At 41.3% G+C, this 23,229-nt stretch overlaps 1 protein-coding gene across 2 annotated transcripts in view; it reads left to right on the top strand.

Annotated features, from left to right (window-relative positions):
- USP13 (ubiquitin specific peptidase 13 (isopeptidase T-3)) overlaps positions 1-23,229 on the top strand; it is a 134,211-nt gene that overhangs the window by 92,655 nt on the left and 18,327 nt on the right. For both annotated transcript variants that reach the window (XM_011956716.1, XM_011956717.1), the window contains exons 14-19: positions 5,902-5,990; positions 8,385-8,507; positions 10,703-10,729; positions 14,355-14,498; positions 17,321-17,487; positions 19,306-19,459. In XM_011956716.1, coding sequence (XP_011812106.1) covers positions 5,902-5,990; positions 8,385-8,507; positions 10,703-10,729; positions 14,355-14,498; positions 17,321-17,487; positions 19,306-19,459 — 704 coding nt within the window. The remainder of the gene's footprint in view (positions 1-5,901; positions 5,991-8,384; positions 8,508-10,702; positions 10,730-14,354; positions 14,499-17,320; positions 17,488-19,305; positions 19,460-23,229) is intronic.

The following is a 23,229-nucleotide window of genomic DNA, read 5'->3' as shown; positions in this document are numbered from 1 at the left end:
ATCTCAGCTCACTGCAACCTCCGCCTCCTGAGTTCAAGCAATTCTCCTGCCTCAGCCTCCCGAGTAGCTGGGAATGCAGGCATGTGCCACCAAGCCTGGCTAATTTTTGTATTTTTTTTTTTTTGAGATGGAGTTTTGCTCTTGTTGCCCAGGCTGGAGTGCAGTGGCGCGATCTTGGCTCACCGCAACCTCTGCCTCCCGGGTTCAAGTGATTCTCCTGCCTCAGCTTCTCAAGTAGCTAGGATTACAGGCCTGTGCCACCATGCCTGGCTAATTTTGTATTTAGTAGCGATGGTATTTCTCCATGTTGGTCAGGCTGGTTTCGAACTCTCAACCTCAGGTGATCCTCCTGCCTTGGTCTCCCAGAGTGCTGGGATTACAGATGTGAGCCACTGTGCCCGGCCAATTTTTTTTTTTTTTTTTAGTGGAGACAGAGTTTTACTATTTGGCCAGGCTGGTCTCGAACTCCTGACCTCAGGTGATCTGTCCTCCTCAGCCTCCCCAAAGTGCTGGGATTACAGGCATGAGCCACCATGTCCGGCCTCAGCCTATATTATTTGTTCTCTGTGAAACCCCTCCCTCAGGTTTCTGCTATGTTTCAGATTATAGACTTCATATGTTAAAAACAGGAAAGCAAAAACAATTTATTTCAGAAAGGAAAAACAAGCCATATTTGTTAAAATTATTTTTAAAAAGCTCCCTATCCAAGGGAGATTAATAGTAGTTCATTTGGGTATCAGTTGCCCATCACTAGGTGAGTGTTCATCCTAGGACTGCTCAGGTGTGGGCGTGGGTGGTTGTGTGTGTGCATGTTGTGTACGTGTGCGCGTGTGCGTGTGCCTGTTTGTGTCCTTGCAGATAACAGTTGTTGAGTTATCAAGTTCAGTGTGAGAGATACTTCATTACAACTCAGAGATATCTTTGGGCAGTTAGACCTCTACACCCTCTATTAGTGATGGAAGCAATTTTTAAAAATCATTGACAGTAGGTTTAAGACTGATTCCTCGAACATTTATCCTTTTCTCTTTGTGCTTTTGTTCTGATTCCATTTTGGAGTTGGAAGGTGATCATGGGGCCTGGAAGCTTCGAAAGCCCCAGCATCAGGTGTGAGCTGCAGAGTGGGATATTGTTCACTTGCCTGGCCCCTGGCCACGCCTTTCTGCTCTTCAGAAAAGTGCCTGGTGTCTTAGAAGTGCAGGGTGTGACACACTCTCTGTGCCTGCCTCTCCCTATAAGTGTCTTACCAGGAAGCAGCCTTTACAACACCTGGAAATGGCCCATATTTAAAATGTGGACTGAGAGGTATTGGCTTTCCACAGACAGGCAGATTCCCTGAGCCCAGAGCTAGTGGTCAGGAGACCTGGATTCTTCTCCTGTGTCCACCTCCCACCTTAACTTCTGTCTTGGGGCAAAGTCACCGCCCAGTGATTCCATCTGTAATGGAGAAATGATGCTGTCCTGAATTTCTCCTCAGATGCTACAAAATATTCAGTTGTAGGCAGTGCTAGCCTATCTATCTAGAATCCTCGAGGAGGGGTTTCTGCTTCCTATAGTTCTTACAAGGACCTTTTACCTTTTCTTTTTTGTCTGCATACACACATGCTCTTGCATGTGCCTTTTATATACATGAGAAGAATTAGTACTGGGCATATCCAGTTGTTATTAATTGAAAACTAGTCCCTGTGGGAAAGAAAAAGACAGTGTTAAAGGTAATAAAGCAACTGTCATTTATTGCACATTTGTTATTGCCAGGTCGTGTGTTAAGCACTTCCCATCAATTATCATATTTCATTCTCTTAGTAGTCTGAGGTAGGTACCATTATTTTCTCATTTTATGAAGGAAGAAATAAAAGACGTAATTGACCAGTAAGTGGCAGGCATGGGATTCATTCCAGTCTGATTGAGTTCAAACTCTCAACGCTTGTTATCGAGCACCCCTATATTCCTTGTCATGCTTGCTTATCCTTACATTTTTGTAGAGTCTTGGTTTTCTTTATTATGCTTTATCATGTTTCAAATATTAGTTTTGAGAAAACCAGTTCAGTAGATTTCTAAGAGATGTTATTTTTATTTCCTGCAGTATAGGCTGTGATTCAGTCTACATTTTATTAATTTGGGCCTTGAGTTTTTCTTTTGTTACACCCAGAGCCTGAAGACCAGGAAGAGGCAAAAAAATGTCCTAAAGATCTTGGCGGATCTTGCATCAGTATGGGCCAGACATAAAGACCCTTCTCTTAAATGATCATGAAGAGACTGTGTCTGGGAAGAATGTTAGTGCTTGGAAAGTTTATTCACCCAGCAAATATTATCACTCACTTAGCATATTCTAGGCAATGGGTTGAACAAGACCTAACTCCTGCCCTCAGATAGCTCACAGATGAAGAGTTGAGAGGGAGAGATTTTTACTTACCCATGATCATTTCTAAAGAGAAAAGCATAGTGTGGGGTTGCCGAGCACAGACTCTGGGTAGATGCCCAGTGTTTGAATGCCCAGGCTAGAACTTATTGGTATGCGACCTTGGCCAAGTGACCTCACTGCCATAAGCTCGGGCTTCCCTACCTGTAAACTGGGGATAATAATGGTACTTTCTTTACAGGGTTGGGGTAAGGATTAAGTGAGATAAGTCATGTAAAGTGCTTCACACAGAGCAAATATGGGATGGAATTGTTTTTTCTGTTATCTTTATCTTCCTTTTTTTGTCTTTGATGATGTAATTTGAGTGTAGTGGATTAATGATTATATTTTCAACAAGTAGAGTAAGATTACGGATTTTTTTAGTTGTTAGGTTTTCAATACTGTAGACATCTTAATGTCTTAATGTCAGGAAGAGGTACACTTTATATTTCTTTCTCAATACAATCTTTATCGTATTTTTGCCTTAATTGTGATTTAGCGAACAATCAATATATTTTAAATAATGTTAACAGGTTGTTGTTGGTACCTACTCTAAGCACTTTATATGTCTTAAATCATTTAATTCCCGTAACAGCTCTTTGAAGTAAATTTGCTGTCTATCTAGATCATTAGAATGACTTACATTCTAATGATCTTTATTAAAAACATATTGCTTTCTAAGAAATATTTTAATTCCAGGAATTAATGTTAGGAATAAAAGAATAAGCTGAACATAATTTATAACTTTGCTAGATTTAACTAACTTGATGTCCCCAAACTGCAATAAATGAATGCAAAGCGTAGCTTTTGAGATTGATTTGAACAGATACATACTGAACAGTTACTACATGTGAGCGATTCAACTTGAGACCCTATAGAGGTTACAAAGATGAATAAAGAATGTTTTTCCCAATAGGGCAAATATGTGAACACCATCTAAATCTACTTTCTGGTACTTTTAGGTTGGCAGCTACCCATAACACAGTGATGTGTTAAATTGTCCCTGCCCCAAACTTGAGTTATTTCCCTACCCCTACTATGATATTACAGCTGATACCCCACCTAGATACTGACCACAGAGCAGCTTCAAGAGTCTCAGGGATCCTGAGTCATATTTTGGAAATTATTGGTTGACCAATGTCTTTTGGTTGATTTCACTGTTATGTATTTTCCAGATTTTAAGCTAATGTGGTAGGAAGAGGAGATGAGAAAAAGAACATTTTTACATTACGATATCATGGCCAGGTGTGGTGGCTCACATCTGTAATCCCGGCACTCTGGGAGGCTGAGGTGGGTGGATCACCTGAGATTAGGGGTTCAAAACTAGCCTGGCCAACATGGTGAAACCCCATCTCTACTAAAAATACAAAAATTAGCTGGACATGGTTTCAGGTGCCTGTAATCCCAGCTACTCAGGAGGCTGACTGAGGCAGGAGAATCGCTTGAATCCAGGAGGCAGAGGTTGCAGTGAGCCAAGATCATGCCATTGCACTCCAGCCTGGGCAACAAGAGCAAAACTCTGTCTCAAAAAAAAAATTATATATATATATAAAATTATATAATAAAATTAAATAATATAATTATATATATAAAATACAAGATGGAAGTTGTTTTTTGGTGCAGTTGAGGACTTGGTGACATTTAAATAAGAATAATGTTTATTACTGCTTCTCAGAAGATAGAAAAACCTAATTAGAGATCATATATAATTTCTGGAGAGTGAGCCTGGCTAATAGTAGATCAGTTGCTTGGGATGATAAAGCTCCTATTTTCTGAGCGTCTTTATATTACTGCCTTTATTCTTCTACCAACTTTGTAATGGAGAATTTGAGATACAGGAAATTTAAGTAACTTGCCTGGGGGTAAAATACAGATAAGTGACAGTTCGATTCAGCATCCAAGGCTTTGTAGCTTCTAGCTCTTTCATGACAAAATAATCATGCTAATTCCTTAGGTATATACAATACTTTCTAGTGTGCCGAGCGATTTCACATCATTTCATGAACATTGCATGGCCTGGCAGGTAGACATGATTAGTAAGTCCATGTTGTAGATGGATCAGGGAGGGTCAGTGGTTTGCCCAGATTTGGAGTGAATGAAGTGGCATTTTCAAGACCCACATCCACGTCGTTTGACTGTTTTTTGTCCCGTGTTCTGTCCCTGTGCTGTGCCTTTTCGGTGACACTAGGGGGCAGCAATACATTTGCATTAGTTTGCTAAATTCTGGGAAGATGCATTACAAGTAGATTAGATTTGAAAAGTGGAATAGGGGAGGATATTCTAGAATTTTTTATTTTAAAAGGTATCTGTGATACCTATCAACAGCTTATTTTATTTTTTACATATACCTACCACACCTACATTGACTACAAACAAAAATGGTTGTTAAAAACAAGATAATAAATGTGGAGTGAATGAGCTTGAACTAGGGTATGAATTTGGTGTACAGGTTGAACAGTCTGTGTATAAAATTGCCAAATCCATGCCCAGGAAATTGAGCCTTTCTGAAAGTTTGAAGAGGATTCAAGATACTGGTAATGTGTATTAATTTTAAACTTCAAGGCCCAGATTCAGATGTTTTGGATACTTATCCCATAATATGTCTACTGCTAGGATCCATGTGGCCATGGATTAGGTACCACAGTATTTTAATGAGGCCCTGGCATTTCCAATAGTCCACCTCAACCAAAGTTTCAGTAAGCCCTTCGTCTGCCAACTCTGTGCTGTAAGACAGTGACTCTGTGTGGAAGTGGAAATGGAGGTGGGGGTGTTTCGGGATCATCTGGGGAGCCTTTTCAAACCCCACATACATATACATCATGCATGCATGCTATAAACAATCAAAAATATGTCTACTAAATTCTAGCAAGGTTTTCAGAAAAAATAAATGGTTGAAAAGCACTTTTCAGAAATATAAAACACCACAGCAAAGTAAAAGTAACAATTTTGAAACAGGTCCAAAAGCATTCTTTTTTTTTTTTTTTGAGATGGAGTCTCGCTGTGTTGCCCAGGCTGGAGTCCAGTGGCGTGATCTTGGCTCACTGCAACCTTCGCCTCCGGGGTTCAAGTGATTCTTCTGCCTCAGCCTCCCGAGTGGGGTTACAGGCGTGGCCCTACCACGCCTGGCTAATTTTTGTATTTTTAGTAGAGACAGGGTTTCATCATGTTGACCAGGCTGGTCTTGAACTCCTGACCTCAGGTGATCTGCCCACCTCGGTCTCCCAAAGTGCTGGGATTACAGGTGTGAGCCACCGCGCCTGGCCAAAAGTATTCTTAAAGGATAACATCCTACGTTAAACATTTTCTTCTTGTGAAGAGGACAGGACAAATGAGCAGGGGAGAGCGAATGCGTGTCCTCTTACATGTCTGTGTTTGTGTGTTCCTCCTCTTCAGTTCAGCCATTGGAATGGCCAGGTGTGCCTCAGACAAAGTTGATATGCTTTTTGAACTGTATTCACAATTCTTAATTGCCTTGTTTCATTGATATATCCCCTTGTGTTTCCCAGAACATCTCGCTTTGCTTCATTCCCTGAATACTTGGTAGTGCAGATAAAGAAGTTCACTTTTGGTCTTGACTGGGTTCCCAAAAAATTTGGTAGGTATCTTTTGCATGCTTTTGCTTAAAACATCAAATGAGCCATTTAAACAACATGGCATGTGAAAGAGCCCATGTAGTTGGCTGCCACAAACAGTTCCATTTCATTCTTCCATCATTCTCACCTTTCTGTTTTGAATCAGAGTATATGATAAGAACTGACAATACAAATTCCACCTGCTTACCCACCCCTCCAGTTATGGTTTCTGGAATGACCGAATTCTAAGAGTGTAAACAGAATCCTCACATTGTCAAATAAACAGTGCTTTCCAAACTTGAACATGCATATGAATTACCTGGGATCTTGGTTAAAATGCAGATGCAGATTAGGCAGGTCTGGAGTGGCCCTGTGATTCTGTGTTTCTAACAGGCTCGCACGTGATGCTGCTGCTGCTGCTGATGCTGTTGGTGCTGCTGGTCCACAGACCACACTTTGAGCAGCCAGTGGTTGAAGATGCAGTCTCCTCTTAGCATCTGTCCTCTGCCTCTGAGCAGGCAGGTGTGGCTAATGACATTCACTTAAATCATACATGTATTATTAATAATAAAGTAGAAAAAGCCAGTTGCATTAGACAGTAAAACAAAAGGATGTGATTTTGGCTTCATGAGGTTTTCTTCATGCTAATTTTAAAAGTTCCTGATGACCATTGTTACAGGTTAATTTTTCAGATAATGCATAAAAGCCTTTCTCCAGCATTATGATCTGATGCCAAGGGTGTTACTAGGTTGTCCTCAGTGGTGTGGAAGACTGTACAGTTTCTCAAGCAAGTACCTTGGACTATTTGCCAGACTTTTAAAGTTTTTATGTTTTTAAGTACTTAAGAAAAGAAAACCAACTAAATCTTATGCTGGTTAACTAAGCACTTGTCCGAAGGGGATAGGTAGAAAGGATGTAGAATCGGCTGGAGTGATTTCCTAGAGACCTCCAGCACTAACAGTTACACAGCACTTGTTTGTCATGGGCAATTGTGCTGGGCTGTTACTGATCCTGCAGGAGATCCTCTTTTCTTGGCGGAATAGTTTTGTGAGCAGGGGAAGACAAGAGGGCAGGATGCTGACCACTCAGCTTTTCTTCCATGGACCTGAAAAGTAACTGAGAGAAAAAACTTCCTTGTTCTGAAGGCTTCGAATTGCCTTGGAGATAGTTTGCTTATTTTCTTTGTCCTTGGAATTTCTGTAAAGGAATACAACATTTGAATCCCATTTCATTGACTTGCTGAATTTTAAGGAACCTCAAAATTTTCTTTAATGAACCTGAATTTTTCTCTTAAGGAGCAGTTGTATTGATTTTGTTGGTCAGTTTTTATGTTTGGTTTTGCTGCCTCCTGAAATTTAAATTTGCTTTTGTAAACTAAGCTCTGTTCTTTGGGTTGTTGTTTTAAAATAGGATTTATGTACCTGGTGTCATCACTGATTCTGGGGGCAATACTTTCAGGTTGTTTGCTAGCCCAAAAGATGTATCCTGTACCAACATTTGAACCCATTTTCCATTATTGTCATCTGAATATGTGCGATACTAAATCTTGACAGGGTATCAGTCTGACAAATTTTGTATTTGAATAAGTCAACACAACAACGGAGTCAAGAAGTTAAGAAAAGTACTGTAAAGATAATACACTAGAGATTCAATTAATTTCTTTAAAACTTCATTATTTATTCAAAACCGTATTTAGAATATCCATAGTACCCATCATGATCCGAGAATGGGTTGCATCGTCAAATGGGGTTGCAAGCTCAAATGCCCAATAAGGACAGGGTAATAATCTAAAGGAAGGAACTGGGCTGAGTATAGGAAGCTTGTAGCTAGCTAGCTTGGCCTTGCTTGGGTGTTCCCAGGTTGAATAAAAAGATGAACTAGAAAAGCTACCATAAGAATCAGACTAGCACAAACATGATGCTCAGGGAGCTATAAGGAGCAGTGGGGTCTGTGTCAGACTAGCATTGCACCATTGTCTAGGGTAGAAACTGAAGATCAGCTCCAGATGGTTGTTACCGTATGAGAATATGCTACAGCTTTATGCTTTTCAAAATAAGCTGGAAATCTGGATTTTACCTTACATCTTCTGATTTAAAAATTGGAATTTGTTGTTGACACCTCTAAAATATCAAACAGATTGTGTCTGGGCCACACATGGTCCATGGGCTGCCAGTTTGTGACCTCAGGCTTAAATGATTTGCTCTTGGTGTGAAATCCTGCCACCCACTGTATTTTCCCTGGGTTCTCCACTAATATCTGATTAGTCTTGATGAACCTGCTGGTCGAGCGACATATTCTAGGGAATTGGAAAACATCCCTTAGCTCTGTCTAGACACATGCATGTAGAGTTATAGTGCTGGTATTATAATAAGGTGATTATGGAGAGCCCAGTGGATATAATCTCTCTCATTTTGCAGATGTTTCTATTGATATGCCAGACCTACTTGATATCAACCATCTCCGAGCCAGGGGGTTACAGCCAGGAGAAGAGGAACTTCCAGACATCAGCCCCCCCATAGTCATTCCTGATGACTCAAAAGGTACCATCTCCTGCCAGGAGAATATGCTCTACCTTCCCACCCTGTTCTATAGGAACAGTCTCTTTCTTCCACCACTGTGTTGCTGCTACCACCACCACCCACTGGGGGTCTAGCTGCCTTGCTGTGATGTAACCCACCACCGACACACAGAAAGGGGGCATAGCTGCAATGGTAAACATAAAATAGACATAGTAAGAGGCACAGACCCATCATGTGTGGTCGAAATGGACAGTTTTTTTTTCTGTAGGCTCTTAGTCTAGGGAAGCTGTCATTCTTGGGAGTACGTTTGGACAACCTAAAGGGGAAACTGAACGGCGTGAGTTGGTTTTAAAAACTATGATGGCATCTTACCTCCCCAGCTTTGTTACTGCTTCATAGAAAGGAAGAGGTTTGAGTTTCTCTTTGACTCTGTGACCCTGTCACTGGTCATTGTTCAGAATACATAACTTTTTTTTTTTTTTGAGGTGGAGCCTTGCTCTGTTGCCCAGGCTAGAGTGCAGTGGCACGATCTCAGCTCACTGCAACCTCCGCCTCCTGGGTTCAAGCAATTCTCCTGCCACAGCCTCCCGAGTAGCTGGGACTACAGGCGCACACCACCATGCCTGCCTTATTATTATTTTTTTTGTATTATTAGTAGAGACAGGGTTTCACCTTGTGAGCGAGGATGGTCTCGATCTCCTGACCTCGTGATCTGCCCACCTCAGCCTCCCAAAGTGTTGGGATTACAGGCGTGAGCCACCGTGCCTGGCCTCATAACTTTTTAGTGGAAAAGGACATGCCAAAAATAGTTGTCTCACCTTTGTGGGTTCAAAAACAGTGTCAGAAAAATCTTGGTTTACTTATTAGCTCAGTTATCCCGATGAAATCAGTTTCATTCTGGCTTTGTTCGCTCACCTGTTTACTGTTCATCTTCCTAATGAGTTAATCAGGTAAATTAACTCATAATGACAGAGCACTCTCTGGGACCGTCTACTAAAGATTTTCCATCAGTTAAACAGTGAAGCTGACCATGGTCAGGTATAAAGGAAGATGAGTCTAGAAGGAGCAAGATAGGATTCTGATAGCATCTGTATTTTATTGTTCTCTAATGCTGGGTCAGATGCTAAATTACAGAGAAAGAGTAGAGAAGGGACATTCTAGGTCATGTAGTACAGTTGGTTCATTAAAGGGGTTAAAGAAGGATCAGCATGGGCATCAGATAAATACCAGAAGGTTTATTAGTACTGCTCTGGCTCTCTCTGATGTTCATAATAGAATCTTTGGTTTGTAGTTATATGCTCTTAGAAATACAGAGAGAGGGCTAGGCGTGGTGGCTCACGCCTGTAATCCCAGCACTTTCGGAGGCCAAGGTGGGCAGATCACGAGGTCAGGAGATTGAAACCATCCTGGCCGACATGGTGAAACCCCGACTCTACTAAAAATACAAAAATTAACTGGGAGTGGCCACGTGTGCCTGTAATCCCAGCTACTCAGGAGGCTGAGGCAGGAGAATCGCTTGAACTAGGGAGTTGGTGGTTACAGTGAGCCGAGATTGTGCCTCTGCACTCACCTGGTGGCAGAGTAAGATCCTGTCTCAAAAAAAAAAAAAAAAGAAAAATACAGAGAGAGGCTGGGCACAGTGATGCATCCCTATAATCCCAGCACTTTGGGAGGCTGAGGTGGGAGGATCACTTGAGCCCAGGAGTTTGAAACCAACCTGGTCAGCATAGTGAGACACTGTCTCTACAAAAAATAAAATATTTAAAAGTTAGCCAGGCGTGGTGACTGGTGATGTGTGCCTGTAGTTCCAGCTACTCAGGAGGCTGAGCCAGGAGGATCACCTGAGCCCAGGAGGTTGAAGCTGCAGTGAGCCATGACTGCTGCACCACCCTCTGGCCTGGGTGACAGAGTGAGACCCTGTCTCCAAAAAAAAATTTTTTTAAAGAAGAAATAACAGAGAGATAATAGGGAAATAGTAGTTTGTTAGGATAATAATCAAAGCATCATGTTTTAACTAACCTAAATGCCTGAAAGCTATTACTTTCTCTCATTACTGAGGCTGGGGTGGTCTGTGTGCGGTTGAGGGATTGACAACAATATGTGGTCCCCAGGGGTGGGGAGGGCAATTGGGAATGCTCTGGATCAATGGGTTTTCTTTTTCTAAAACTCTTCAGCATGGTTTGGTCTCACTTTCTGTCCTCTCCCTTAATTTCCAGATCGTCTGATGAACCAACTGATAGACCGTATGTATCTTTAAAAATATTTCCCAATGTCCTACTATTGTTACTAATCTGATGAATTTGTCTGTGAGAGTTCAGTAAAGAGGCATTGTTCTGTAAGTGTGTGTGTGCAGCTTTTCCTAGGTGGGAACGACTCTGTGTCTGCTAGTCAGTGACACGCTGATCAGGTGGCCCATGGGGCTCAGGAGAGTGACCATTAGCATAAGGCTAACCAGCCCTGGGTCACAATCTTGGCCTGCCATTTATGACTGTGTGACCTGAAGTAATTTACTTACCTTCTCTTTGCCCCAGTTTCCTCCTGTGTGAATGGGGCTAGACATGCCCGTTCTTCCCTCTCTGGCCACTGAGTAGGCCTCTTTGTGCAATGGTGGCACATGGTCAGTCACTTTTTCCTCTCCTGCTGTAAGACACATAATGAAGACACACAGCTGACAGGACATGATAGTGTTAATTAATGCTCTCAAGGATATTAGTTTGACTGGATTGTTTGTTAACTTTATAGCCTTTTAGTTCCTAATCCTGTGGGAGTTGATACTCTTGGTTTTCTAGAAAGAACATAAAAAATAAATGATAGACAGTATTTAGATATTAACTAGGAGAAAGAGAAAGCATTTAACACTAGATACTCTAAATCTTTTGGTCTGTAAAGTCTTTCAAGACAGTAACTAATATTAATTTAGGAGTTTGAATCTTACACATTGCAAATGATTGATCATGTGGCTTAGACTTCCATGTTTCCTTTCTTGAGACAATTATGTTTTGCTGATTGTTAGAGGAGTGATTAGAATCAGCAAGAGTCAGCCTTCCATGATCTTCACATACGACCTGGTAGGACTGTGGGTAGCCTGGGACATATTATTCCCACTGCGAATAATCTAATTGTAATAGCTGCTGCTAAAGTTTTTGAATGCTTACCACGGATCATTTTGCATTTATTGTTCCATAAAGTTTTTCAACAGTCTACAACTCTAGTTTTTATAAAACAAGGTTCCAGATCTCACTGGGACAGGTCTACAACTCTACTTTTTATAAAAATTGGTAGGAAGGGCAAGGCAGGTGACATTTTGTAGAGGATCAAACTTCCTAGATCTAGGAAGTTTTGGAGACCCGAGACCTGGGACCAGAACTAGGGCTAGGAATTACCGTGCTTCTCAGGCCACTAGACTATCTTGGCACGTGAGAGGTTTGCTGGTTGCGCCTAATGCTGTGGAGAGCTGGCCTGCGGGATCTTACTCCATGGGAAGTGATGGGCATTTGGAACTCACTGCGCCAGAGGAGCCTGCCTCTGACTGTGAGAGCATGCAGCCATTTTTTAGTATTGCTGGTTTGGCCATTTGTTTACTCCTGGATCTAAGCATGCTGTCTTACCGACAATCAGGAGAAAATAAAACTACCTGTCATGAACTGACATTTGCATCCTACCTTTCTTAAATTTTTTTTATATTAATTGCTTTTTCTTTTTTTTTTTTTTTTTTTTTTGAGACGGAGTCTCGCTCTGTCGCCCAGGCTGGAGTGCAGTGGCGCGATCTCAGCTCACTGCAAGCTCCGCCTCCCGGGTTCACGCCATTCTCCTGCCTCAGCCTCCCGAGTAGCTGGGACTACAGGTGCCCGCCACTATGCCCAGCTAATTTTTTTTTTTTTTTTTTTTGAGACGGAGTCTCGCTCTGTCGCCCAGGCTGGAGTGCAGTGGCCCGATCTCAGCTCACTGCAAGCTCCGCCTCCCGGGTTCACGCCATTCTCCTGCCTCAGCCTCCCGAGTAGCTGGGATTACAGGCGCCCGCCACCTCGCCCGGCTAGTTTTTCGTATTTTTTGGTAGAGACGGGGTTTCACCATGTTAGCCAGGATGGTCTCGATCTGCTGACGTCGTGATCCGCCCATCTCGGCCTCCCAAAGTGCTGGGATTACAGGCTTGAGCCACCGCGCCCGGCCTTCAAGCGATTCTTCTGCCTCAGTGTCCTGAGTAGCTGGGATTACAGGTGTATGCCATCACGCCCGGCTAATTTTTTGTATTTTTAGTAGAGATGGGGTTTCACCATGTTGGCTAAGCTGGTCTCGAACTCCTGACCTCATCATCTGCCTGCCTTGGCCTCCCAAAGTGCTGGGATTACAGGTGTGAGCCACCACGCCTGGCCGAAATTATATATTTCTAGTCTAATATTATAAACATGTATGTTTGAGATTATATCTCAACTGCCATTGAAAGGTGTTCTGCAGAGTTTCTTAGTTTCTTTACTGTAGGATTCTTTATTACAGAACTTTTGAGTCTTCACTGTACTAATGCACATCATGAATTTCTAAGGAGAAGATAGACTATGTAGGTTTAAAAACTTATTTGACCACAGAAACCCGATTTTTAATTCAACGGTTACATCTCTTAGAATACTACGATCCTGCAGAACACCATTTGGGAATCACTGTTGTCCAACATAATTGTTTTCTGAACATTTGACCTTGATAGGATGTTCTGTGTATCTTCCTTGTAAGAGAGCACTTTGGTAAATGCATTTTGTTTTTTTGAGACAGAGTCTCACTCTGTCGCCAGGCTGGAGTGCAGTGGCGTGATCTCAGCCCACTGCAACCTCTGCCTCCCGGGTTCAAGCGATTTTCCTGCCTCAGCCTCCCAGGTAGCTGGGACTACAGGTGCACGCCACCACACCCAGCTAATTTTTGTATTTTTAGTAGAGTCGGGGTTTCACCGTGTTGGCCAGGATAGTCTCCATCTCTTGACCTCGTGATCCACTCGCCTTGACCTCCCAAAGTGTTGGGATTACAGGCGTGAGCCACCGCACCCGCCTGGTAAATGCATTTCAATACAAAATTTTTGTAGAACAGCTATCTCTCTTCTCAGTTCTTCTACTGATTGCCAGAAAATTGACAGAAGTTTTAGTAGAGTCCTCAGGACATGGAAAACCCAAGGGATATATTTTATATTCCAGTTTTGTCTCCTCTTTTGGTATAATATGAGAACAGTGTGTATGTGTATGTATCCTTACATACACACAGGTTTATACACACATCTCTATCAATATCTATATGTTATTAACAAAGAAAACAAAACCCAACGTATCTAAGCCCAAGTTACATTGTAAAGCTGTCTCTTAATATTTTAAACTTGTATATTAAAAAAGGAAATTTTTACTTCTATACTTAACATTTGCACTCTCCATTTCCCAGAGCTGATTGCTTCCTATGATTGCCAGATGTATCTAAAGACCTGCATTAACTTTCTGTGAGGTTTAAGGAACAGGCTTTTAGGGCTATAGATAGTGCTTTCTCTTCAAGTTTCAGTCATAGGACACGGCTGCTGTAGAGGTCTTGAGAATGCTCTGAAATCATTCTGGGAATACACTAAATCTCCCCATAAGAAACTAGAGAAATGTTTTTCATTGCTTGGATTGTCCAGGTGATTAACTTGGTTCCTATTTGGGTCATAGATATAAACTTAGCCCAAAGAGCTTTAATATTTGGATGGCTTAAAACAAAATGAAACAAAGTAAAACCATTATCTACACCCAACAAAATAGCACTTTCTTTGGGTAGCATGTGGATAAGAGAGTGAAGAGCAGCTAAGACAGGAAGCGATAGAGTTTCCTCTTTCACACTAGAATATCCTGTTGTGCTCTGTAGCATCAGACATCGATGAGTCATCAGTGATGCAGCTGGCCGAGATGGGTTTCCCGCTGGAAGCATGTCGCAAAGCTGTGTACTTCACTGGAAATATGGGTGCCGAGGTGGCCTTCAACTGGATCATTGTTCACATGGAAGAGCCAGGTAGGTGACAAGAAAATGGAATGGCTTTGGAGTCTGATGTGACCCTCAGTGATGCTGAGTCCTGGTCCTTCTAAGGCCCCCGTGGTTGTATCCCTAGAAAATGACTTTACAGTTCCTAATCTGCTGCAGTGGAGGAGAAAGCCAGTCTTTGTCTTTCTTCTTGTTTTTAAAAACAACAGTTTTAGGCCAGGCACAGTGGCTCATGCCTGTAATTCCAGCACTTTGGGAGACTGAGGTGGGCAGATCACAAGGTCAAGAGATGGAGACCATCCTGGCCAACATGGTGACACCCCATCTCTACTAAAAATACAAACATTAGCTGGGCATGTTGGTGCGTACCTGTAGTCCTAGCTACTCAGGAGGCTGAGGCAGGAGAATCGCTTGAACGCAGGAGGCGGAGGCTGCAGTTAGCCAAGATCGCACCACTGCACTCCAGCCTGAGTGACGGAGCGAGATTCTGTCTCAAAAAAAAGAAAAAAAAAAAGCAAGCAGCTTTATTAAGATATAATTCACCCCTTTAAAGTTTGTAAGTCAGTGGCAAAAAGACCAATAGAGAGATATGGGATGTACTTCCAACTAAGCAATGATGAAAACTTGAAATGAAAACATGGCCGTGAAGAAATGGAAGCTGTTTAGTTAGCTTTTTCTTTTATCTACTTTATTAAGCTATAATGCATATATTCATCTATTTAAAGTGTACATTTCAATAGTTTCCCATAAATTCAGAGTTGTGCAACCATTACCACTATCAAATTTTAGAACATTTTGTACCCTCCAAAAGAAATCTCGTATATATTAGCAGTGACTTCCCGTTTTCCCACTCACCCTAGCCCCTGGCAACCATGAATCTGTTTTCTGGATTTGCCTGTTTTGGAAATTTCATATAAATTGAGTCATATCAATTATGAGGTTGTTTGTGTTTGGTTTCTATCACTTAGCATAATGCTTTCAATCACTTAGCATAATGCTTTCAATCACTTAGCATAATGCTTTCAATCACTTAGCATAATGCTTTCAAGATTCATCTATGTTGTAGTATGTGTCAGTACTTCATTCCTTTTTATGGTAAAATAATCATCTACTGGGTCAGGTACAGTGGCTCATGCCTGTAATCCCAGCACTTTGGGAGGCTGAGGCAGGAGGATCACTTGAGGTCAAGAGTTTGAGACCAGCCTGGCCAACATGGTGAAACCCCATCTCTATTGTCTGGGCATGGTGGCGGGCACCTGGAATCTCAGCTACTTGGGAGGCTGAGGCAGGAGAATTGCTTGAGCCCAGGAGACGGAGATTGCCGTGAGCCAAGATCGTGCCACTGCCCTCCAGCCTGGGCAACAGAGTGAGACTCTGTCTAAAATAATAATAATAATAACAATAATAATAGTCTATATTATGGATATACTACATTTTATTAATCTTTATCAATTCATGGATATTTGGGTTATTTACATTTTTTGGCTTTTATGAACAATGCTGCTATAAACATTTTTGTGCAAGTTTTTGTGTGGATGGACATTTATTTTTACTTCTCTTGAGTGGAATTGCTGTGTCATATGGTAACTCCATATTTAACTTTTTGAGGAACTACCAAACTGTTTTACACAGTAGTTGAACCATTTTACATTTCCACCAGTAGTGAATGTGAGTTCCAGTTTCTCCATATCGTCACTAACCCTTATTATTATCTTTTTTATTACACCCATCCCAGTGGGTATGAAGTGGTATCTTGTGGTTTTGGTTTGCATTTTCCTAATGACTAATCATGTTGAGCATCTTTTCATATGTTTATTGACTGTTTATGTATCTTATTTGGAGATATGTCTATTCAAATTCTTCGCCCATTTCTAGTGAAGTTATCCTTTTATTATTGAGTTCTAAGAGTTCTTTTCAAATTCCAGATACAAGATATATGAGATATATGATTTGTAATTTTCCCCCCATTCTGGTGTTTTTTCACTTTCTTCATGGTATCCTTTGAAGCACAAAAATGTTTAATTTTGATGAAGTCCAATTTATCTTTTTTTTTCTTTTATCACTTGTGCTTTTTGTGTTGTGAATAAAAAACCATTGCCTAATCCAATGGCAAAAAGACTTACTGTTATATTTTCTTCTAAGATTATTATAGTTTTAGCTCCTACATTTAGGTCAATGATCCATTTTGAGTTAATTTTGTGTATGATATGAGGTGAGGGTCTGACTTTATTCTTTTGTATGTGGATATCCAGTTGTCCCAGCATCATTTGTTGAAAATAATGTCCTTTCCCCACTGATTGGTCTTGTTGAAAATCAATTAACCACAGGTATATGGTTTCATTTCTGGAATCTCAATTCTATTTAATTGATCTGTATGTCTGTCTTTATACCAGTACCAGACTGTCCTTTTTTTTTTTTTTTTTTTTGAGACAGAGCCTTGCTCTGTTGCCCAGGCTGGAGTGCAGCGGTGCAATCTCAGCTCACTGCAACCTCTGCCTCCCGGGTTCAAGCAATTCTTGTGCCTCAGCCTCCCAAGTAGCTGGATTACAGACATGCACCACTACGCCCTGCTAATTTTTGTATTTTTAGTAGAAACGAGATTTTGCCATGTTGGCCAGGCTGGCCACGAACTCCTGACCTCAGGCGATCCACCAACCTTGGCCTCCCAAAGTGTTGGGATTACAGGTGTGCACCACCGGGCCTGGCCCAGACTGTCTTGATTATTATAACTTTGTAGAATCATGTTTTTCCTTGTTAGTGTTGTTTCAGGACACACACACACACAAAAAAAAAAAAAAATAAGAAAGAAAGAAAGAAAAAGGAAAAGACTTGGGTGTGGTTATTTTTCTCAGATTTTGCTGAGCCACTGACCATGCCTGGTTATGGAGGGGCAGCTTCTGCTGGAGCCTCTGTTTTTGGTGCTACTGGATTGGATAACCAACCTCCAGAGGAAATCGTTGCTATCATCACCTCCATGGGATTTCAGAGAAATCAGGCTATTCAGGCACTACGAGCAACGGTGAGCATGAGAGACTGTGTGTGTGTGTGTGTGAATTTATTTCTGTAAGAGTTGAGACTTTCCAATGTACTTTGATCATTTTGATTCGTTTGATTCATCTGAATATGAATCTCACCATGGCCCATAAAGATTTATTTGCTTATTGTAAATATAAAGCTAAAATAAATGATTTTCACACAGAGAATTTAAGAATAAGGAGATAACAAATCTGGGGTAATATGAGCAAACTGAAAGAAACTTGATATCATCTTGAATATTTGTTAACGGGTCACAAATTTGACTTGGAGCCTGCGTGTGGCCCTGGAGGAAAGAGGGACGAATGAAATTCCATGTTCAGTAAGAAGTTCTTTAGGAGATAGAATGCTTTTCTGATACCAAGACCTTGGGTAAATGTCTCTTAAAAGTCCTCATAAAAAACTGAATGGCTCCTTGGAATTCTCTGCTGCTGTTTCTCTCTGCAGAAAGAGAAGGTTCTTCTGGTAGCCATGAACTTCTTGATATAAAGAAACAAGGGCCAGGCGCAGTGGCTCACGCCTGTAATCCCAGCACTTTGGGAGGCTGAGGCGGGCAGATCACGAGGTCAGGAGATCAAGACCATCCTGGCTAACACGATGAAACCCCGTCTCTACTAAAACTACAAAAAATTAACCGGGCGTGGTAGTGGGTGCCCATAGTCCCAGCTACTCCGGAGGCTGAGGCAGGAGAATGGCGGGAAGCGGAGCTTGCAGTGAGCCGAGATCGCGCCACTGCACTCCAGCCTGGGTGACAGAGCGAGACTCTGTCTCAAAAAAAAAAAACAAAAAACAAAAAACAAGGGACCCTGAAACTACAGGGTACACGATTCCCTTCTGCAGTGCTGATATCTGTTTAATATCGAGGGAAAGTACTTAACAAACAAAACAAAACCCATCCTTCCTTGTCACACCATAATCCACTTTTGAGTAGATATCTGCTCTCGATTACTTCTTGCCTATCCTGATGGGGTACCTGCTAGGATCCATTGCTGAGGTCACAGTGGCTCTTGACTGTTTCATGAGGATGTGACTAGAACAATCTGTCTCCCTTTAAGATGATTAAAATATCTCAACCAGAGTTTGTTTTACTTGGGGTACTTTCTTGTGCTCCACTCATTTTATTTGCCTGACTGTTTCATTAGAGGTTCTATATCTATACAAATTCTTTAACTTGCCAGTGATGTCATAAGCTGAGAAAGATGGAAATATTTTTATGGTCAATTAGTTTGAAGTATATGGAGTTCAATTTAAACAAGTATACTTACCTAATCAGTGCCGTTGTCATTAATCAAGATATTAATCTTGTCTTTACTGGAATTCAAACATTTTACCAACATTCCAGGAGAGAAGGCTCTAACATAGTACCACACTGGCATCCCTCTATTGTTCAAAGTTATCTGCAGAAAATACAGTTGGTAGAGAGGGTAGTGTGTGCAATTAAAGTGGCTTTAGAAAGAGCTGCACTTAAATGCCATAACCTTGGTTATTCCACACCTATTATTATCAGCATCTTCCTGCAGAAAGGCTGAGCTAACATTGAGATAAGCTTTGGAATGCTGATCTGCTGCTTAGAACTGTTTTCCAGTAAATCCAATTACAGATGTCAGCTGGGAGACTTGCAGAATGCCATGCCAACTGAACGTGCCTGTCATGCGGAGTCAGAGCTTCTTACTCAGTGGCACTTAGGACTAATGAATTCAGGCCTCCTTCCCTATCTGCTTGACATCTAGTTGAAATGGTCAGGACATAGTGAGGTCTGAGGCCGCATGCATTGTAAAAATGGGTGTTTCTTTTTTGTTGTTAGAATAATAACCTGGAAAGAGCACTGGATTGGATCTTTAGCCACCCTGAGTTTGAAGAAGACAGTGATTTTGTGATTGAGATGGAGAATAACGCCAATGCAAACATTATTTCTGAGGCCAAGCCTGAAGGACCTAGAGTCAAGGATGGATCTGGAAGTAAGTTCTTGCCTTAGAGGCTGTCTGAACAGTCAGGACTATACATTCAGCTCATGCCCTTCCCTCCCACCACGACATATTCAAGCCTTTGCCATCATTCAGAAGTTAGCACAGATCCCATCTTCTTCGTTTTTTTTTTCTTTTTGAGACAGAGTCTCACACTGTTGCCAGACGGGAGTGCTGTGGCACAATCTCGACTCACTGCAACCTCCGCCTCCCGGGTCCAAGCTATTCTCCTGCCTCAGCCTCCCGAGTATCTAGGATTACATGCATGCGCCACCACACCCAGCTAATTTTTGTATTTGTAGTAGAGACAGGGTTTCACCATGTTGGCTAGGCTGGTCTTGATCTCCTGACATTGTGATATGCCTGCCTCAGCCTCCCAAAGTGCTGGGATTACAGGCATGAGCCACCGTGCCTGGCCAGATCCCATCTTCTTAGAAATGGTGCAGTTTGCCACTTTTCATAGGCCCCGGTGATCTGATAAAGTCATGTCAGAATCATGTTGCTTGGTCATGTGTGTGTCCCTAAGTTTAGGGCCAACTCTGATTTTGTCTGTTCCTTTGAGGTAAAATTTCTTCATGGACCATGGGAGCTTTCGTCAAAAAGAGAACATTTGTTTTCATGGTAGTGTTTTTTGAGTAGTAGCAAAGTGGTCTCATCCTTGATCATATCCTTAACCCATACCAGCTACTGATAATATCCTGAAGGGTTGTCTCAGGATGATAGGAAGAGGTGCCATAGGCTGTTGTTCTGCCTTTTAATAGTAAAACTTAGAACTGATTTCCCCACTGATTGGTCTTGTTGAAAATCAATTAACAAATAAAAAATAACAAGTAAAAAATCAAACACTTACGTATATCACTGTGTGCCATGCAGTGTTCTAAGCACTTTGCATGTCAACACTCATGTAATCCTCACTACAACTGATTTTACAGGTGAGAAAAATAGAAGCACAGAGAGGTTGAGTACCTTGCCAAAGGCCACATTGCTCTTAAGAGATGGAACCAAGATTCAAATGAAAAATCCTTGTTCTTAACCGTTGTGATATCCTGCTTCTTGGGCTGTCATTGCCTGTAGAATAATGTTCAGGCTCTTTAGCTTGGCATTCAGCACCTCCTCTAGTCAGATCCCAGGCCACCTGGTATCCCAGTGTCACTTCTATACTCTCTATACCTGCAGCTGGGATGCCTGGGACTGTAGCCACTCTTAACCTACTCAGCTGTCAACAGCTCTCTTCAAACAACCTGCAGATGTTTGCTCAGGTTAACCCCTATTTTTGAAATGAACCTTCTCTCCTGTCACTGCACACTAAAATTCTCATCACTATTTGGAACTTGACCACAGATTCCATTTCTCTGAACTGCCTTCCTAGATCCTTGTCATAATCAGCTCATGTTTACCTCATATGCTAGTAATAATTATACCAGTATGAAAAATACTCCCATTTGTGCCATCTTTAATCCTCACAGTAACCTTATGAGTTACATACCATTATTATCCCCATTTTACAGGTGAAGAACCTGAGATATGGAAGGTTAAGTAGTAGCTTGTCAAGGTCTCATAGCTAGGGATGGGTAGAACCACAATTCCTGTGCGGGCAGTCTGCCTTCAGAGCCTGTGCCTGTAGCCACTGAAATGCATTGTTAGTTAGTTAGTTTGTTTGTTTGTTTTGAGACAGAGTCTCACTCCATCACCCAGGCTGGAGTGCAGTGGCGTGATCTTGGCTCACTGCGACCTCCACCTCCTGGGTTCAAGTGATTCTCCTGCCTCAGCCTCCTGAGTAGCTAGAATTACAGGCTCGGGCCACCACGCTTCATTGTTAGTTCTTCTGTTATTAGAGGTATCAAATTGATCTTGCAGTAAAATTACTTCTGTAGGTATTTGTGTCTCCCATTTGACTAGGAGCTTGCCCAGGGCAGAGGCCATTTGGCTTTTATAAAACTCATGGTGTCTAGCATGGTGCTAGACACATAGAAAGTACTGAGTAAATAACAATTGTATTTAACTAAATCTACACTAGCAGCATTTGTTCCTATAATCATATAGTAGTGGCAGATCTACTCATTAATCTTCTTTCCAGACCTAATATGTACGTATTGATATAGAGCTAGAGAGAGATGGTAGGAGGGAACTTTCTTCTTTTTTTTTAAATATAAAATAGGAATTTCATCACTGAAACTGTTTCAATGCCAGCTGGATAAGAAAAGGATGAGATGTAGTTCTCCCAATTTCAATTTCCGTATTCATTTAAAGTATCTAGTATTACTTTGCAAAAATTACTAGCTTACCTAAAATATTTAAAGCTATAACAGACATGTTACTCAATAATGCATGAGCAGGATTTATCACGTATTACACGTCCATCAGTTCACTGCTTCATTGATTTTCCATAATGGACTTTTCCTTGGAGAGGATGAGTCCTTGCAGAAGGAATTAACCGCAAGGTGGGGCTGTTGTAAAGCTGCCAAGGTTTGGCTGTAGAGGGAAGGCAGGTCTGATCTTTAGGGTTTCCTTTCCTCTGATGGAGCTTGGAGGCAGCAGCCACTCTCTCACAGATGGTCAGGAATGATAAAGAACAGCCACATCATCTCCTCAGGGCTTCCTCTACCTCAGAGTGATCTGTAGATATTCCTGCCACAGCTGGATTTTGAGGTGCATCCTTTAAGGCACTATGGTTCAAACCCCAAGGATTGTGGGTGAGGGTAGCAAAGGAGCACTATGAGATGCACTTAGAAATCACATGCAAGATATGCAGGATAGAAAGGCAGTAGTAGATGAAACATTTAATTATGAAGACAGAAAAGCAGAAACCTAATTTGCCAAATGCATTTTGAGTTTGATTTTACAGAACGACAAATGTTGTCAAAGTAGCTTCCCCAGCACTGTGCCTGGCCCATGGTGAGTGATCAGGAAATAACTGATTGAATGAAGAATTAAATGAATGCCAGGAGGTAACATACTTTGGCACTATTTTTGCTGCTTCCACAAAGTGCCATGTAGAGGGATTGGCTGTGTACTACTGTGTTACATTGCATGAATCAAAGGGAGGGAAAAACATGACTTCCTGTACTTTACTGTATTAGCACCCAAACTCATATTGTGAGTTGTTGCTTTCTTTTTCCTTTGTAAAAAAATTAACAATTTATATTGAAGGATATATATTAATTTTAGCAACTTGAGAAAATATAGATATATATCTATATAGATAAAAGACAAAATTAAAAATTACAATCCTACTCCCCAGCAATAACCACAAAATAATGTTTTGTTTATATTCTCTAGATCTTTTTAGACAAATGTATAAAAATGAATATAAATCCATAGAAGTATAAAATATGACATTCTATTCTATACATTGCTATTTTGTGACTTGTTTTTCCTTTAATGGTAATTAACATGTGATTAGGCTGTGATTAGGCTGTGAGTTATGTAGTTGTACATGTATAGAAATCTATATTGTTGAACATATATTAACAATATTCTATTATAAACATGTACCATAATTTATATACCTAATTCTAGGTTAATTATCATTTAAATAAAAGACCACATTATTACAGAAAGAGTTTCAAATAATGACGATATTTCCACATTCAGAAGATGACCACTATGATTTTTAAATAAAGAGTTTTTTTTTTTTTTTGAGACGGAGTCTCGCTCTGTTCCCCAGGCTGGAGTGCAGTGGCGGGATCTCAGCTCACTGCATCCTCCGCCTCCTGGGTTCAAGTGATTCTCATGCCTCAGCCTGTAACTGGGATTACAGGTGT

Source organism: Colobus angolensis, unplaced genomic scaffold (assembly GCF_000951035.1).
Source record: "Colobus angolensis palliatus isolate OR3802 unplaced genomic scaffold, Cang.pa_1.0 Scaffold422, whole genome shotgun sequence".
NCBI classification, from domain to species: Eukaryota; Metazoa; Chordata; class Mammalia; order Primates; family Cercopithecidae; genus Colobus; species Colobus angolensis.
Note: the sequence above shows the minus strand (reverse complement) of the source record. Positions and strands in the feature narration are given on the sequence as shown.